We start from the raw sequence: 18,310 nt of genomic DNA on the forward strand, positions 1-18,310 counted from the left end.
GTACTGGTATCTGTTTTCTAACTGAAATCTAAGTATAATAAACATGTTGCATTTTTTCATGGCCTTGGAAAAATTTACATAGCAGCATATACATGACTAACAGAATATAACATGAAACATCTAAACTAACAATGCATTAGCATGATTTGTTTATAATGCTTCAGTGAGTTGTATTTCGGCTGCTCCATCAGCCTAGACAAGGGACAGTGGGGCTCATGCAGTAACCCACAGCAACCAATCAGTGGTTAGATTTTTCCAGCCAGCAGCAGGTTGAATACTAAAAACAATCTTATGATTGGTTGCCATGAGTTACTGCCCAGGTGCCAATTTGCCCAGTGTTTATAAATGACCCCCAGTTTTTCTTATAAATCTGTGACTAGAAAGAATTGTAAATACAAAGCTGGAGCCAAGCAGATTTACTTATTTTGTTTCTAAAGTTTATTAACAAATTATTTCTCTCATTTTGTACCACTGACTTTAGCAATATAGGCCAGAACTGAAATAATGTGTGTTCCCCACCTGATACAACTTGAGAGGAGTTGACTGTTGTCATAGAGATATTTCCTTGCTGCAATGCTGAAGCAGGGACAACAATCCCTTGTGGGTTATTGGATAGACCAGTCATAGAGTTTGGAGAGTTCTGTAACATGTCCTGAAAATAAGAGCAAAAAGGAAAATAGTTGCCAGGCAAGAATAACATTGTCAAAAAAACCCAACTGCAGCAGACCCTGGCATATTGCACTGCAAGCAAACCGCTATAGATTGAGAAAGAGTGCAACTAGTGTGGATTTTACATTTAGAGAAGAAAAAGACACACTATATATCCAACAGATATGAAAACGTAACTTATACAGTAACATTAATCTATTCTATTAATTAAATCCCAGAAATGTTACAAGCTTACAAATCACAAATATGTTACAAAATATAGCTAGTAATAACTCAATATGGAGCGTAATATCCAATAAATATATCCCAAATAGGGATCAATCAAGCCCAGGAAAGAGATTTTTATAGAATAGTAATAGCTATTCCATAATTATTACAATGGGGTTCAGTCCTTGTTGGATATTTTTAAGAAATAGGATGAATTGTTGCTTCTGGATAGGGACTGTATCCAACATCTATTGTACAGGGGGTATTCTAAAAAGGACAACCATTGCTGCTTACATACGTACAGTGATTCTTTTCACAGTAAACATACTAGAACAGGAAACTTACATGCTATGTTTAATGAGTACATATTGCCTAGTGAGCGACTCTGTAAGAAAGATTTTACATAAACACCCTTGGACAGTATTTAACAACCAAGGTTTATGTAAAATCACCCAATCCGAGGCACATAGTAATGGTCTTTTCCAAAACCCACAGACAAAATTGGTAGAGTGCTAAGGGCAACAAAGCACATTCCTTTATTGCTTATTAACTAAGAATCTGCACCAAGCTTTTACTGTTGTCTTACCTTGGCCCAGATTTTGTTATAGCACAGGTGACTTAGCACCCAGTGTCCATCAGCACTTCATAACTTGCACACATACATGCCTCTTCTGCCCACCCCTTATGAATACAGTGCTGCTGAATACCAACAACGCTGTATTCATGGGGAGTGCTCAGGGACCAAGATAAAAAAAAATCTTGATTTGCACATGATAAATTCTTACAATGGATTGGGAATTTATGCTTGTTGAGAAGAAAGTTTCCTGCGTGTTTCTTCATGAGAAAATATTTTAGCAAATAATATTAAACGCCTAAAAACCAATGTTTTCATGCCTGGAAAAATAGTTGGAAAATTGTGAGAGACTCAAGAGGTTGTTTGTTGTTTACAATCCAATTGCCTTTCCAGAACTCTGTGTAAGAATGACCTCCCACAAATTCAAAGTACATCAGCACCATATGAAATGTCTCTATAAAACATGGCTTTGTATATTTTAAATATATATATATATATATATAGGCCCCTTGTTGAGGGGGCATATCTGATTTTAGATTTTCCACGGCTACATAGACTGTGTGCGCTAAACTATTTACTGAAAAGAATGTACTTGCTGAAACTGCTTGCTCATAACTAAGATCAATATTTGTGGTCAGCTGATTTAGAATGGTAGTAATACCATGCTGTGATGCTGCTTTTCATTATCAGTTGTGATGCTGCTCTGTTTAAGCAAAAATTCGTGAAACGTGAAAAAAGTGGGAAAATTTCCCTAAATGTATTGGAGTCAATGGGCTTTTTTCCACCATGTTCTTTCTTGTGCCAAATGCATTGGCGTTAATGGGCATTTTTTCCCATGCCAAGTGCATTGAAGTCAATGGGTTTTTTTATTGTTTTTTTCTGTTCCAAAAAAACATAGTTACTTTCCTGGCAAAACAAAGAGCAAAAATTATTTTGCAGCTTTACAAACATTTTTGCCACTCACAAAAATTCAGATTTGCCAAGAATCCATACCAGCCAGGTGGCTCTACAAACTTTGACCCCTTTCATTTTGATAAATGTGATCCTTCAAAGGCACATGTACAATCGCAAGTTTTCCTCACAGTCAGTTGTTCGTAAAACTGCTTTCATTAAAGGTATTTTCGTCAAAATGCACTCCTTGCTCTTCCATATAGTTGCACTCAGCACCACTTAGTCCTTTCTGCCTTCCATTCTGAATAGAGAACTGCTGCCCCTATTGATGCATGGCGACCCTGAAGCTATTGCTACTTTTTGGACCAGGCGGTAGCTCACGGGTTCCCATAGCACCCTGTGTTAATCATCACAGTTCAGTTTTTCTAAAATTGTGTTCATCTTGACATATTTTATGCAATTTTGGTAAGCATGATTCAGGTGCATCAAAAGAATTGCTCCTTTGCAACTGCAATGGTGCTGGAACTGGAACATTGGGAAAAATTAAATGGCAAGAGCCCTACAAGTCACTCAATTGCGCCAAATACTTTTAAAGCCTAATTGGCATTTACAGTGTTTGGCGTGCAAAGGATGTGTGTGCTCTATTCTTTAGACACAAGTGTGAAATAGGGCTCTAAGAGAACCCTGGAGCTACTGCTTGGTTTGGAGGTGGCAGTAGCTCCAGGGTTCCTCTGCGTCAGTAGGCACAGCAGTGCTTAATTCAGACCAGGAAGGCAGAAGCTGCTTGTGCAACTATATTGAAATGCACGGACTGCATTTTGAAGCAAGTATCTTTTATGAAATGGGATTTAACACACAACTGACTATATGGAACTTTGCATAAATGCAACTGCACTTGTGGTCATCAATTAAGCCCTAGTGTGTGGGGAAAAAAACAAGTTGATTAAAAGTACTAATTTGCAAAAATTACTTAATAATGGGTGCTATTCATACACAACTCTGTTTTTTTCCTATTTGCACTACATACAATGGGTTTGTTATAGAGAAAAGTTATCTCTCACTAATAGAGGGAACCAGCTCATGTGGGAGTGAGGCATTCATTACATTTAAAAAAAAAAAATCATATTACTGTAAAACCATGAATGTTTTCAACATTGCTTTGAGAAATCAGGTAACTATCCATATGGACACTTACCTTATACTGTACGTGAAACTGGGAAAGAAGTGTTTCTCAAAGCATTTAGTGCCTCCGTTAGGCTTCAGTTCGAGGAAGTGGCTATGTATCTGTACACCCTCCCCCTGGCTTGGAAAGCAGATAAGAAAATAAAACTTAGAGACAATAAAAAGAGAGGGGCTTTGACTGATCCTCTTGCTTCTGCAAATTGTACAAATAGGAAATGCTACTGATTTTCCTTCTAATAATATGGGAGCTTTGGGGAAGGGGGCCATAAACTGCTATTCTGTCCCCACACACCACCTGTGTCTCGAGGCTATTGAAAGGAATGTATGCATATTGAGAAGCACTTGTTTCCCAGTGAGATTTTTTATGTAAACCAGATAAGTAATGAATACCTGGAGCAGTTTAAAGCAATGTTTAAAACAGAAAAAAGTTATTTAATTTAGCTATACATGCATTATAAAAAAAGTTGAAAGTATACATTTTCACTTAGGGGCACATTTACTAATCTACGAATGTCCAAAAGCGCCCGAATACGTTTTGTTGCGATTTTTTTGTCGCCGTTGCGATTGTTTCGTTTTTTGCGCAACTTTTTTGTCGCCGTTACGACTTTATCGTATATTTTTCGTGACTTTTTCGCCGCCGTCGCGAAACATTCGGATAGTGACGAAATAATCGCGCAAAATACGATAAAGCCGCGATTGCGCCGAAAAAGTCGCAACAAATACAAAACAATCGTGACGGCGACAAAAAAAAAAATCCTGAAATTTTCGTTTCCAATCCGTTTTTTTCCCATTCGGGATTCGGATTGGGGGATTAGTAAATGTGCCCCTTAGTGTTCATGTATGTCAAATGTTTAAGCATGCATTTAGCAACATGTTTCAAGAAAAATGGTTTTGGGCTCTCCAGATAAATAGCATGGGTTTTAGAGTATTTATGTTACAATAATAAATCCCAAGAGAGTTATGATGACTTATCTATGACAGAAATGTTACTGGTACATCTACCAGATACCACAGCAATACTGAATTTTACAGTTCAGCTTATGTTCTAAACATTGCCATTTAATGCACAATAAGTATTTTGATTGGAAGTTAATGGTGTTCAATAATGGCAATCTGTATAAAATAAAAAAATACTCAACTGACCAAAAAAAAAAAAAAAAGAGTATTTGCATGTTCAGCATTGAACGTCTTTCTTTAATTCTCATTTTAAAATACAGAAAAATATTAAAAAGCCACATTTACTTGAAATGATCAGAATTACCAGCAAGAATGAAAGGGCTTATTCATTAACTTAATAGAGAAAATGGCTCAAAATCAATCATGCATGGCTAAAATATATACTGTAAGGGTGCTGAAGGGTTAAAACAAGAAGCATTTACATCCTATTTTAAATATACGCTTCTTTTATAGACAGCTGAGAGGACTTTTTCCACATTTAATTATGTGCATCCAACAGCAATAAGCATTGTAATAATAGGAAAATCCTCTGCAAGAGGCTGACATGCACTGCAGTTCCATCCCCCCTTGAAGCAACTGGCTAAAATATTTTTTCGCTTGCTTCACAAACTAGATGACTTCACAAAAAATCCATCCCTTAAGCTGTTTAGGGACATGTTACTCATGCAGGCACAGCTCCAAAAGGGGAAGGGCGCCCCAGTGAATTGGCAGGAGCTGCTCTGTTATGTTGTTGGTTGGCTGTAGGTCTGCAGGTCACCAATTTCTATCAGTCATCACCATCTGTTCCTCAGTGTAAACTATATTTTTCGGTATGTGAGGCATCTTAACCCTGCTAGACAGGGCTATTACTACTGCATTGCTGCTTTCTTAGAGACCGTCAAGGAATTAAGTTATAAATACTTCTATTTGCGTCCATAAATGCATATCCAATATTCACACTGAAATAAGAATTGCAAAATGTACCATAAATAGTTTTGCTGCATTCCCATTCAGGTATATTTTATTAGTCTCCTTCTTCAGAGATTTACATTGTAAGAAACAGATCCATGGACTGCAGAGGTGTTAGCACACATTTCCACTGTTATTGAGCTATGTTCCTAATTGGGAGTTTAGTGTGTCAAGGAATGGAAGATTTGGTTACATACTGGGTTAAACCCTAGATATTAAGGTTACTCTAGTCTAAAACAATGATCCCCAAAATGTTGCTCACCAACCCCTAGGCTGCCACCCTACACCCTAGCCCCCTATGGCTACCAATAGCCATTCACAGCACATATTTGGCACCCCCAGAAACTCTTTGCATGCTTGTGTTGCTCTCCAACTTGTTTTGACATTTGAATGTATCTCACAGGAAAAAAAAGGTTGTGGACCCCTGCTCTAAAGGGTGCTGTCCATTGAGGTTACTTATGATAAGAATGAGATTTCTAGTGCCTCTTACTGACTTTAGATTTTTAATTATGTCCATAGGCGGAGGGTGACTTTTTTGTATATAAAAACACAATTAGCTTTTCAGGGTGGAAAGAGTTAATTTAGGACTGGAGCAAAAGTGAAAGGGATATTATAGATGCCAAGTGACAAAAAACTACAGTATTTCATGTCAGCTAGTGATTCAGCATTTAGAACATATATAGAACAGTACCAGCAAATGTTCAGAGTTGGTGGGGGGTTCTTAGGTGAAGTTTACAGCCTGCAGATCCTTCTTACCAGTCTTCATTTCTGCAGTTCCTACATCTGTGCCTCGATTGGTCAATTTTACTGTCTGTCAAGAGAGCTGTGCTCTGATTGGAGAAGCCACAAGAAGAAAGATCCAATCAGAGCACAGCTGATTACAACAGAACTGGAGCTTGCAGGAAGTCGGAATGCAAGAAGATTTCCCCAGTGTTAAAGGTTCCAGAGTTTTTTTTTAATTTTAAGATGCCAAGCTGGTTTGGGGAGGCTTAGCCTTCCCTAGCCTTATTGAAAATCTGCCTATGATTATGTCCTAGTGAAGACTTGTGATGCTGACAGATTCTACCATACACAAATGGCATGTCTTGTTGGTTATGGGACCAGTGTTACCTACTTTGGGTGCAGGAAATATAATGAACCCAGCCAAAGTAACTGTATCCATGTGATTGTTGGGCTTTCATTGTGCTGATGCAGTCATCAACTGTTTACAAGCAATAATCTATAATACTACTACTGTGATTTCAGAACATTTCGACGATAGATAAGTAAAATTGTTCACCACAGTCTGCAATAACTTCAGGTTTACTATAATATTTTCTCTTCCATTTTGTATATAATCTTGCTTTTACAGACTTGCCAAACATATTCTTTAACTTAAGACAAAACAGAGGCGCCAAAAAGATAAAATTAGCTAAAAACACTTAAAAACCCAATGGGAAATTCAGAGGAGGTAGTAGTAAACTTACCTCCTCCAGACAGACACCAACAAAAGTGGTAATTTTCAGTAATAATTTATTCACAACAATATTGCTACGCGTTTCGCAGGCATTTCCTGCTTCATCAGGCAATGTAGAATAGGCGCAAAAAAACAGTGTCTTTGTATAAACACACCAGAGGCTCCTGGTGTGTTTATACAAAGACACTGTTTTTTTGCGCCTATTCTACAATAAATAAATGCCAAAACATTGGTTAAAGATAATAATACTCATTCTTGTTCAGTGTACATTGTAAGCCAGACTAGGACTTAGATGGCTGTTTGCTATTGTTCTATTTCTATTGCCAGAATGATGATCCATTTTTTGTGTTTATTTTTAAGCACATATTTTAAACTTTTAAAGTGATAGTCTTAAGTCTGTGTAAGTTAAAACAAAATAGATTAGATCCAGAAATGTACATTTAGAACTGCCCTTCTCAGTCTTCTTTTTTGACCAGTAAGAAGGATTTTTCTTGTGGTAAACAGATATATCTATCTATATCTATGTACAGTATTTAAACTTTAGAAACACAGAAATCATTATTTCCTTTGTTTTACTTTCTCTCTGTCTTTCTTTTTCAGTTTCCTGTTTAATGTTCTTGATATTTGCAGTTTATAAAACATGTATCATTCCAATCTTAGTCATTGCAAAACACATATTGTGAATAAAACGCGCAATTTAGCATCTGTTGTGCTCTTTCTTAATTACTGTGTTGCTGTATTGATCACTGGGGTGGGGACAGGAAAGCATGATAATACAATGTATACCTGCATTTATAAAATTTAGCTATGAGCAACTTGGCCAGTGCCAACTGGCGCCCGGCACTCAGCCCAGTCCCCATCCTTCCACTGATCAACTACCACCTGCCCATGTCGTCCGCTCCCCACACGTAGATAGTAGAGCGGCAGGGGAGGTTTTTTTTTCCATATTTTCTTTAACTTCGTAACTATACAGGAAGCAGACCTTGTGGTCCTGGCCCCTGTGACTCCTTCGTGTCTGTTTTCTCTATAGTTATGCCACTGGTTACGTAATGCCTCTTCCTTTTCTGACTAGCATCTAGACTGAATGCTGATTGTCTACCAAGGGTTCCTCTTTTGGTTTATATAGGGGGTGTTGTAGTTATGGATTGTTATAAAGTTGAAGTTTTCTATATTATTAGTGCTTTACTACAAGCAATTGTTTATAACTGCATACATCTGACAGATCCAAAACAAGATCCAAACCAGATGGTAGACAACTAGTTCAACATTTGATCCTATCCCACAGAGCTTATTACTGCCAAAATGTAGTTTGACTTACTTGTAAAGATTTCAGATGTCAAATATATGTATGTTTTGATCTTAATACAAAGTAATGTGAACATTAGGCCCCTGGGCAAAGGGTAACCTATGGCTCCCCTACAAATAACATGTTGGTGTCCAATCTTATGTTTGGTTGTTTATATAAAGGAAACTTGAAAATATTAAACAAAAACATACAGACCCACAGCAGATAAGTGCAGAATATGTAATCCCTATTCATGCAGCTAGAGCCTCCTATAGCTCTGTCCCCTTCCTTGTATGGGTGTACCCACACCTGAAGTCATTGGCTTACTCATGCTCATTGCATAATGAGCCAGCATATGTGTTTAATTAGTGCTGATTCTCTCTTTTATGCTTGCGAATGGTAAGGCTAAAGGGTCGATTTATCAAAATATGCGTTTTTTTCATGATTTGAGAAAAGCAAAAAAACCCCACAAAGGCAAATATACTGCAGAATATGTTTAACAACCACAAATAGTCTGCATTAATTAAAAGAAAAAATCCTTCAGAAGTCTCCAGAAAATACTTGGCAAGTAAAAGCTTGTGAGGTTCAATAGAAGTCAATAAGAATTGTCTTAACAATTTCAGTTTATTTATTTTTCCAGTTATTAAAACATTTACGTTTTTTAGCTTCATCGAAAATGAATGGAACATGATTCTTGCCAGCATGTGACTTTTTCCGAAACAAAACGTACGCGGAAATATTCTGTTGCATTACTTCTTAAAGTGATACTGACAGCAAAATAAAACTTTTCATTAAATCTTCTGTCGGGAACTTTAGAGTGAGACTGAGAAAGTCATTTTGGCATTTTACTGCCAATAGATTAGCCACATCAGTGCCACCTAGAACTGATCATATGGTAAGTAGTGTCTATAGGTTACTGCACAAGGGCCTTTGTGCACCCTCTCACACTTTCCAAGCAAGGGTGACTTGCTTTTTAATGACTTTGACTAATTAATTTTTCAAATGACTGCAACTATAGTAAAGCAAGATGTAATCTGGCACCACTAACCAGCTAAGAAGCCAGCTAGTGAGAAACTACAACATATGGACTGAGGACTGTAACCTCAAACAGACCTCTTATACACAACTGAGCACGTATAACTTTATGGGGCCGATTCACTAAAGGTCGAAACAATTAGTGTTATTTATAGCACGCGTTAAAAATATTATCTCTTCCTTTATTTGGAGAACTAACGGCCGATTCACAAAAAAGACACCGTCTGAATTAAGAAGCGATGTTATTGTCGTTATTTATGTTGCAATGACATATTTTTAAGCGATATTTTAATTCATGCAATATGTTTATGTGTTATTTCATAGCACACTATATTAGCGTGCGCTGTTACGCACGTAACCGTTACTTTCTGAAACCTACCGTTCTGAAAATTACCATTTCCCTGAAAACTGGAGGATGCATCACTCTAGGACGAACACATACTTGAAAAAATCCAACTGCAAACTCCATCTTGTCACCACAGACACAAGCTTTTACATCATCAGCTGCAATGTTGTTTAGCAACGCCTACTCTTGGGAGGCGTTAAGTTTCATAGTAATTATCGCCATATTTTATGCTTTTAACGCTTAAAATATTTCTGTGAATTATACGTTATTATTATTTCTATTCGATAATTACTGCAATTCAAATGGAAATAGCGATTTGCAATAATGGGGGTTATCGCACATGTGATATAAGTAGTAACGCATGCGAAATTACTTTGATGAATCGGTACTTAATTAACAAACACTTTTTAATGCATAAAACTATGCATTAAGCATTAACGACCTTTAGTGAATCGGCCCCTCTGAATGCATACCATTTGTTTTAAAGACTAAATCAATATTTTTTAGTTTTCGTTAACTATAGGAAAGGGTTAAACAGTACTGTAATAAGTGTTATTAGTATAACTTTAATTATGATTATACATGATAAACACATTTTAAATGTCTCGTTCATTTCTGCAGTTAGTGCTATTCACACGTACTTTCTGTTTCAGGCATTATCTCAGTGAATACTGAACGTGTTTAATAAAAAGTTTGGGAGGAACATGGGGGCTGGCATATCAGAGTATATGAAGAAAGGGTAAAGTGTGTTGTAGTAGGCTAACATCTCTAAGGAACTGATTATTGTTATATTAATTTATTTATTTTGGACTGGTACTAATTTTCTGATATGATCCACAGATCTTTGTGAGACGCTAAATCCTCATTACTTTTTCTGACCGATGCATTCTAATTAGATCAACACTTAAAAAAAAAAATCACAATAGCCACAGGACAGCTTTACATCTCATTAACTTCTCACTTCTTATTTTCAGCAAAATTACTGATAAAAATGTGCCTCTCCATTTGCCGGAGCTCACAGCCTCATCGGCTCATATCTAACATCTCTCTTGTCGCCCTGGATGCAAGTCGTTGCCATGACGACCTGCAATAATAGAACCTAATAAATTACAAACGAGATGCTCGTTGAGCAATTATTGTCCTCCTTTATGCAAGTTTCTTGCTAATTTTGCTCATAAGGGAAGCCGCAATAAAGCACGGAAGGAATAATAAGTCTATTTTCGGAAGATATTAGCAAACAAGGAAAAACTGCATTTCTCCCCCCTCTTTTTTAAGAACAGTGATTAAGTTAATAGTTATTTCAGGATGTCTAAATAAGAGGCCTGTTTATATCTTTGTTTTGATTTCTGAAGCTCTGACAAAAGGCAAAAATTATTTTTATTCTGCTACAGCTACAAATATTTTTACATGTAATATAAGATAACTAACAAGACTGGAAACATTTCTTCACATCTAAGATGCTGATAATAGGCATCAAACACATTTTAATGATTCTTTTTCCAGACTTGTGCAAAACATTAAAAAAAAAGCTTTAAAGACAACAGTCTTGAGCAAACAGACCAATGAAGTGGCAGTGTTGGGGCTAATGTGGGATCTATTTAGAGAAAGAGGATACCCAGTTTTGGGTTTTGATCAGAGGTACCCAGACATTACAGAGTGTTGAGAGAAAGTAACTGAATCTGTTTTTCAAAACTAGATAATTTTCTTTAGAGGCCACTTGTAAGACCATTTAAAATAAATAAATAAATAAATCTGGTATAAAATCATAATATGAGGAATATAATGATAAGGAGTTGGTGGACAATAATTTCAAAACCCCTCTCTGATTAGTTCTTAACAAGTGATCTTTTCAGTACAGACTGACCCAATTAAGTGCATAACAATCATAAAACTATCTTGTTCAATCTTGTTTCAGAAACAATAAACTAGCATATTTCCAATGTACAAATAGTACTTCATATAGATTAAGATCCCTAGTGACAACTTTTTACATCCACAAACAGGAAGGAATTTTCATTATTAGACAGCATATGACATGTACAGGTACTACATCACATTATTTATTTGGTAATTTGCCCATGTGGCTAGTTTAATGTTGGTAAGATACATAATAGGCTATATGTACAGATTTTCATAATGGTAACATGCCAAAGCCTTCAGCTGATAATTTTTTTTTTAAAACAGAAAATAGGCTACCTACATTCAAATACATAGCTATTCACCAAGTAACTACTTTGAGAAGTAGTTGGGAGCCATTGCAGGTTTTGATCTAAAGAGAAACTGCACAGTGTTAATAAATGGACGTCAGTGGTGTCATTGCAATACTGAATATTAAACTATGTCCAAGCAAAAGTCTACAAACAACAGGAAGAGAAGTTAGGGGAGGGGTTGAACCTATGCCCTAGGCACCGGACCTAATTATGCCCACTACGTTGTGCATGTGACGTCACTTCCATAGAGCCCGCATATAGTAACTACATTAGAATTCCACAATATTTTACACCATCCACACTGCAAGCAAGTCTCCTGATAATTTGGCCATAATACAAGCAGCAAAATATCAATTCCAGTATTCCAAAAATGCACGCACCTCACAAATTAATGAAATACGGTCGGGTGTAGGCACATGTAGCCGATATACGCCGAAATGCAACATAATGCAAAGTATCGTGTTTTCATGCATATATCGACTACATGTGCCTGCACCCGAGCGTATCTCATTAATTCGGGTGCAGGCACTTGTAATAGGCATAGGCCGAAAATATCCGCCCTACGCCTCGTGTGGCATTAGCCTAAGCAAAGATAGAAAATGAGAAACTGATTGTGGCACAGGCTAAGACTACCCCCCCACATTTTTAAGTATATTATTGGTAAAAAATGCAGATTAAGAGTGAGGCTCCATTAAATAATGTATAGAATTTGGTTAGAAAGAATACAGAAAAGGGTTTTTCTGCCTTCCACTGGATCAACTAGCAATTATGCAATTTTGCTGCACAGCAAATGTTTACATGCAACAGATTTGCACTATTTTGGATGTGTGTGCAATCATGCATACCATTTACTATAGTTAGATCTTTCAGTATTAATGAATGCTATGGGACTGTTTTACGTTATTCTATTACCTTTATTTAATCTTATTATGTTTTAAAATATAACATTTCCTTATCAGTAGTGTATACAAATTCAAGCATGCTTGCTGGCAACATTTGCTCCCCCACACAACATCCCTTTGCTCTATTGTCAGACTATTAAAGTATAATATATGTGATTTTTGACACAATTTTTATAGATGTAATTTCATTAACATTATTTTAGGACTATATATCTTCAGTCAAAACCTCAATCAACACTTTAGTAGTTAAAATAGCTGTCCTATAAAGTAGTTGTTTCTTGATTTTAAAACTTTCATTAGAAAATAACGGATAATAAGGATTTGATTTAGATGCAATATTCAGAAAACAAACTTTCATGCTTTAAAGAACACTAACACGAAAAATGTAAGTGTTTTAAAGTAATTAAAATATAACATATTGTTTCCCTGCACTGGTAAAACTGGTTTGCTGGCTACAGAAATGCTACTATAGTTAATATAAATAAGCTGCTGTTTAGCCACAGGGGCAGCCATTCAAGCTGGAAAAAGGATAAAGGCACAGGTTACATAGCAGATAACAGATAAACTCTGTAGAATATAATGGGGCTTTATCTGTTATCTGCTAAGTAACCTGTGCCCTTTCTCCTTATAATGGCTGCCCCCACGGCTACACAGCAGTTTTGATTATATAAATTATAATACACACCAGTTGTACCAGTGCAGGGCAACAGTGCATTATACAGTAATACATTTTAAACACTTTCATATTTTGGTGTTACTGTTCCTTTAAGTTATATCATGCTATGCTATTCATAGCATATAAAGGATTGAGCAATATGTTAGCACTTGAGTAAAGAGTAGGGTACTACACCTCAACATGTTAACTGAATGTTTTTACACAAGAATAATATTCCTTTTAATATAAGAAGTAATTGTTAGGAAACTGTGGAAGACTGATGGTGGAGAACATTGAAAATGAGAAGAAGGATGATCCCTAGTGAACGGTTTAAAGCTGACTTTTGAGATGTTGCCTTGGGTATTTATGCCCTCTTCCAGGGCACAAAAATTTACCAGGATTAAATTAAATATTTGAGGATGCAGTGAGTGCTTGTTTTATGATGAAAAATATGAAATAATCTATAAACATAGATTACTTAAATAATATCACCCTTATACATGCTCTCTTCTCGCTTCATCAGCACAATTGCTTTTTCCTCAAGTACATGCTGTTATACTATACTTATTTGTTTAATTTTGTCTGTCACTATATATTTGATTGCAAGTCACCAGTATTATCACTGAACTATAGCACAGCATACACATTTAAATTTTTCCTCCAGATGCTTTCGTATTTAAACTCTGATAATGTATTGCACTTTAGTTGAGGTCTGTGCCCCTTTAACACTGATGGGATGCTAGGCTATAGGTTAATAAATGTAATACAAACATGCCAAATAATGAAACAAAAATTCTGCAGACTCCTAAAACTGCTAGACATAAATCTTTTAAATCTTCATACAAATGCGAAAGGGATATAATTCCTCACCTGCGTATGTAGGCTGTTGGAGGGCTGGTTTGGGGAATATGGTCCACCTAAATCATTCCTGAGCAAATTATCACTGTGCATTTTGGTTTTTAGGCATGTGATATATCGGTTGCAAAAGTCCTTACACAACTCGTTGACCTTCTCCAGCTCTAGTAGGTGGATACGTAGAACCTGGATAGCCTTTACCATCTGAAAAAAACAACAAATGTTATAGGAGCTAGTTTTGAAAAACCTACTTTACTCAGTTCTGCCTAGTACTGGTTTATACATTTTAGAAGTGTGCAATGCCTGCTTCCAACCTTTACCAGCCTTTGACTGTGACAAAACCTTAAAGAAATCAGACCATGTTCCCTAATGGTAGGCCATACTCTTAAGCCATCCTAGTGTCAAATTATTCTAAAAACAGGAATAAGACTAACAAGAGGGCTGTAGTGGGGGTATGACATTTCCTGGGGTATAGGCAAAGGAAATTTCAATAGATCATTTTGCAGGCAGAAGTATGTTGGATTTACACACTTTGCATACTTAACCCATGTGGCTTAAATAAGAAAAAAACAATTGCTACATTTCAGTAAACCATGCTTGCCATATCAGGTTATGATTAGAAACATGTAACTGTTGCATGTTGTTGGTGCACTTTTTACTAGGGATGCACCGAATCCACTTTTTTCGGATTTGCCCGAATCCTTCATAAAAGATCCAACTGAATACCGAACTGAATCTGAATCCATATGCAAATTAGGTCACGAAAGGGGTAAAAGTGCCGCAGCTAAAAATTTTCAACTTCCAAGTTTATGTGATTTTAAGGATTTGGATTTAGTTCGGTTTGGCATTCAATTAAGAAGAAGGAAAGGCTTACACTACTGCCCTTAATATACTGTACAGCCCCCTTGCCTGTATCAGATCGCCAACTTGATTTTTTAAAATAATCTCCCTACTCCCACAGTGCATCTCTGAACTTTCCTCTATTCCCCCTCTATCATGGCCATCTTGGATCTTTCAACAAGCGCTTTGCACGTAAATGCATGCGGATTTACGTGCAAAGCGCCTGTTGAAAGATCCAAGATGGTGCCAGACTTCTGCCTCCCTGTAGATGTGCGCATGTCTGTGATTTTCGTGAACTGTAAAAATTAGATACATTTACAACGCACAAGCTTGCATTGAAATTAGGTGATTAATGTGCGCATGCCCTTCCATGTTCTATAAAAGCCCACTCACAAATACTTTATACTGCGCATGCACCGGTCTTGGTGCAGGAGCATAGAATTATGGGTATTTCCATTAAAGGACTAAGCGTTTTTTTTTTTTCTATGCAGCTTCAGATCAGAAAAACAGGTTAAATATGAGGAGACATAAGAGCACCAATGACACCACTGGAGGTATGCCTCTAGATGGGGATTAAATCTTTAGTACCTTTTCCTTGTCCTTTAAAACTGCACTGACAAGTATAGCTTCCACTTGCATGCAGGCACACACAGAGGAGCGGAGGTCAGCCCAAAAATACGTGCTTTTGTGTTTTTTGGGCCAACCTCTGCTCCACTCTGCTGCATGTGCCTGCATGACACTCTAGCACCATCTAGAGGTAGGACACACTTTCCATATGGTGTCTGGCCATGGTGTAACATTTGTGGGACTTAAGGGCAATATGATTGCATATCAGTATATTTATTTTAACAATGTTAATAATAAGATTGTAATTAACTGTACTTAGAAGCCCAAATGACTGTTTTTTTCTTTTTGATAAAATGGTTGATTGCATAGAACTATACATTTTGAACTTCCTATTTATGTCACAGCATTTTGCTAATTATTTTTCTAAATTGAGAATTAAAGTGTAAATACTTGCTGAATAATACTCTTGAATTGGTCTGTTATTGTGGGTAACTGGGCTATATCCATATTGGATATATTGATTCAGGCTCTCTCTCTTTTTTCTAGTATATTTGTCCACATTTAACCAGCAACATTATCTGTATAAGAACTAACCACCCCCTTCATTATTTTGTGGTACACCCGACAGGTACAACAGGTACGAATCACAAAAAAATTGTATTTGATCATACTGTGCGTATTTTTGTATAGTTGCTCAACTTTTTCGTACTTTGCGACAAAATTTGTGCAACAAAATCATATTGTCGCGCCGAGTACGAAAGTTTCAGATTGATACAAGCTTCAGTATCGTGACTTTCCTTGGGCCAGGTTGGAGCTGCAGAGTGCCATTGAGTCCTATGGGAGGCTTCCAAAATCATGCACGGAAGGATCAGTCAGCAAGGTTTTCCTGCTCGTTCGGATATAAACATTTTGTGACTTTCGGATCGCCAATACGATATTATCGTGACTAATATGATTTTTTTCGTAAGCATTTTCGTGATATTTTCGATCATCAGAAATTATTGTATTTTATCCAAATTTTTCCTAGTTTGGGATTCGGACTCGTACTTTGATGAATAGACCCCATAGGTTACTTAGTGATAGTGGTTACACTTTGAGGTTAGTAGGAATGTTAAATGTATTTCTCTTATTACTATTTTTTTAACCAGAATTTTGGGTATTTTGTGTATAGGGTTGAATTGTGCTCTGTACCATAACAAATATGCCCCTATCTCCCAAGTCTGCTCACTATAGGTAAGCCTATGTTGGGTATGGGGTTAAGGGTGGCATCAGATCTGCTGCCTAGCAGCACCCTTATATTTATGGAACAGTCTTAAAGGCATGCCTGGCAATAGTTGAGGAAAGAATAAACTAGCAAGTCATGAGCAGGATGCTGGAAGCAGTTTAGAGAATGCCATTACAGTTGAGCATCAGATGCATTATGGCACGGTTGTTAAGAGCCTTGAATATTAATACAGGTATGGGATCTAATATACCAATTGCTCGGGACCTGGGGTTTTCCAGATAAGAGATCTTTCCATAATTTGGATCACCATACCTTAAGTCTACTTTAAAAAAAATTATTTAAACATTAAATAAACCCAATAGGATTGGATTGCTTTGTATCCAGTAAGGATTAATTGTCTTAGTTGGGAGCGGGGAAGGTGTATAGAACTGAAAGTGATCCAGATGAGCAGACACAGATAAATCTATCTATCTATCTATCTATCTATCTATCATCTATCTATATTGGTATTTACTTATGACAATTGCTCTACTAAAATTCCTCACTCTAAACAGTTGCCTAGAGTCGTCAGACTGATATATTTTTTAAAAATTCTTGCTTTTTTTAGTGTGTTGAATCTCCCACACATTTCATTTTTTAATTAATTAATATGTAACATAAGGACTCATTTATGAATGCAAATGTAGTGTGCATAGTGCAATTCTGCAGTAGACACAGTAAAATCAGATGTTTCAAAGTACAGGCAATTCGGTGTGTGCATTTTGATGAACTGGACGCAATTGTGCTGCAAATTTTCAGAGTTTGAATTGCTTAATTATCAGGAACGTAACTGGCATTGCAGTTGTAAATCAGTCCTATAATATCCATGCAATAGGTTTGCAAACCTTTTCTTAAAGGGTTTGTTCATCTTTAATGTCCAAGTCTTATTAAACCACCAACAATTTACTCAGCGTGTTAGAAAATCAATTTTACATAAAAAAAAGTTATTAGTGTGAAAAGCTACTTTTTATACCTGTTCAGTCCTTCTTCTGTATCTCTGACCAGTTTTCTGATCACTACCCCCCCACCCACCTCAACACAGGGTCCGTGCAGAAGTGAAGAATCAGCATAGGGATGATTATAAGGTGAATATCTCTTCAGCTGCACATTTTTTATTAACTATTAATATGCCAAAGATTGTTCTATTAATGTGAGCTGTTAAAATTGCAAATGTTCAAACTCTTCAGAGGCAGGGCCTACGATACAAAAGACTAGAGGAAAAGATCTCTTTATACACTGAGGACACCCTCCTATATTAGCGAACCCTACAGATTCTTCATCAACAATCTTACCTATCATCTCTTTATTTAAGAAATTCTCTGGCGTACAAATTAATCGAGTTAGGTCCCAACTCCTGCCATTCACTGCTAAAGCACAGCAACTAATAAGCCCTACAATTAACCTCAAAACTGTAGATACTTTCAAATATGTACGAAACCTTATACATAAAGACCCTACTAAAAATAT

At 36.6% G+C, this 18,310-nt stretch overlaps 1 protein-coding gene across 5 annotated transcripts in view; it reads right to left on the reverse strand.

The window, feature by feature from the left end:
• pknox2 (PBX/knotted 1 homeobox 2) overlaps positions 1 to 18,310 on the reverse strand; it is a 327,926-nt gene that overhangs the window by 51,625 nt on the left and 257,991 nt on the right. For all 5 annotated transcript variants that reach the window (XM_031904840.1, XM_031904839.1, XM_031904841.1 and 2 more), the window contains 2 exon segments: positions 14,188 to 14,376; positions 520 to 652 (listed from right to left, as the gene is read on the reverse strand). In XM_031904840.1, coding sequence (XP_031760700.1) covers positions 520 to 652; positions 14,188 to 14,376 — 322 coding nt within the window.

Source organism: Xenopus tropicalis, chromosome 7 (assembly GCF_000004195.4).
Source record: "Xenopus tropicalis strain Nigerian chromosome 7, UCB_Xtro_10.0, whole genome shotgun sequence".
NCBI classification, from domain to species: Eukaryota; Metazoa; Chordata; class Amphibia; order Anura; family Pipidae; genus Xenopus; species Xenopus tropicalis.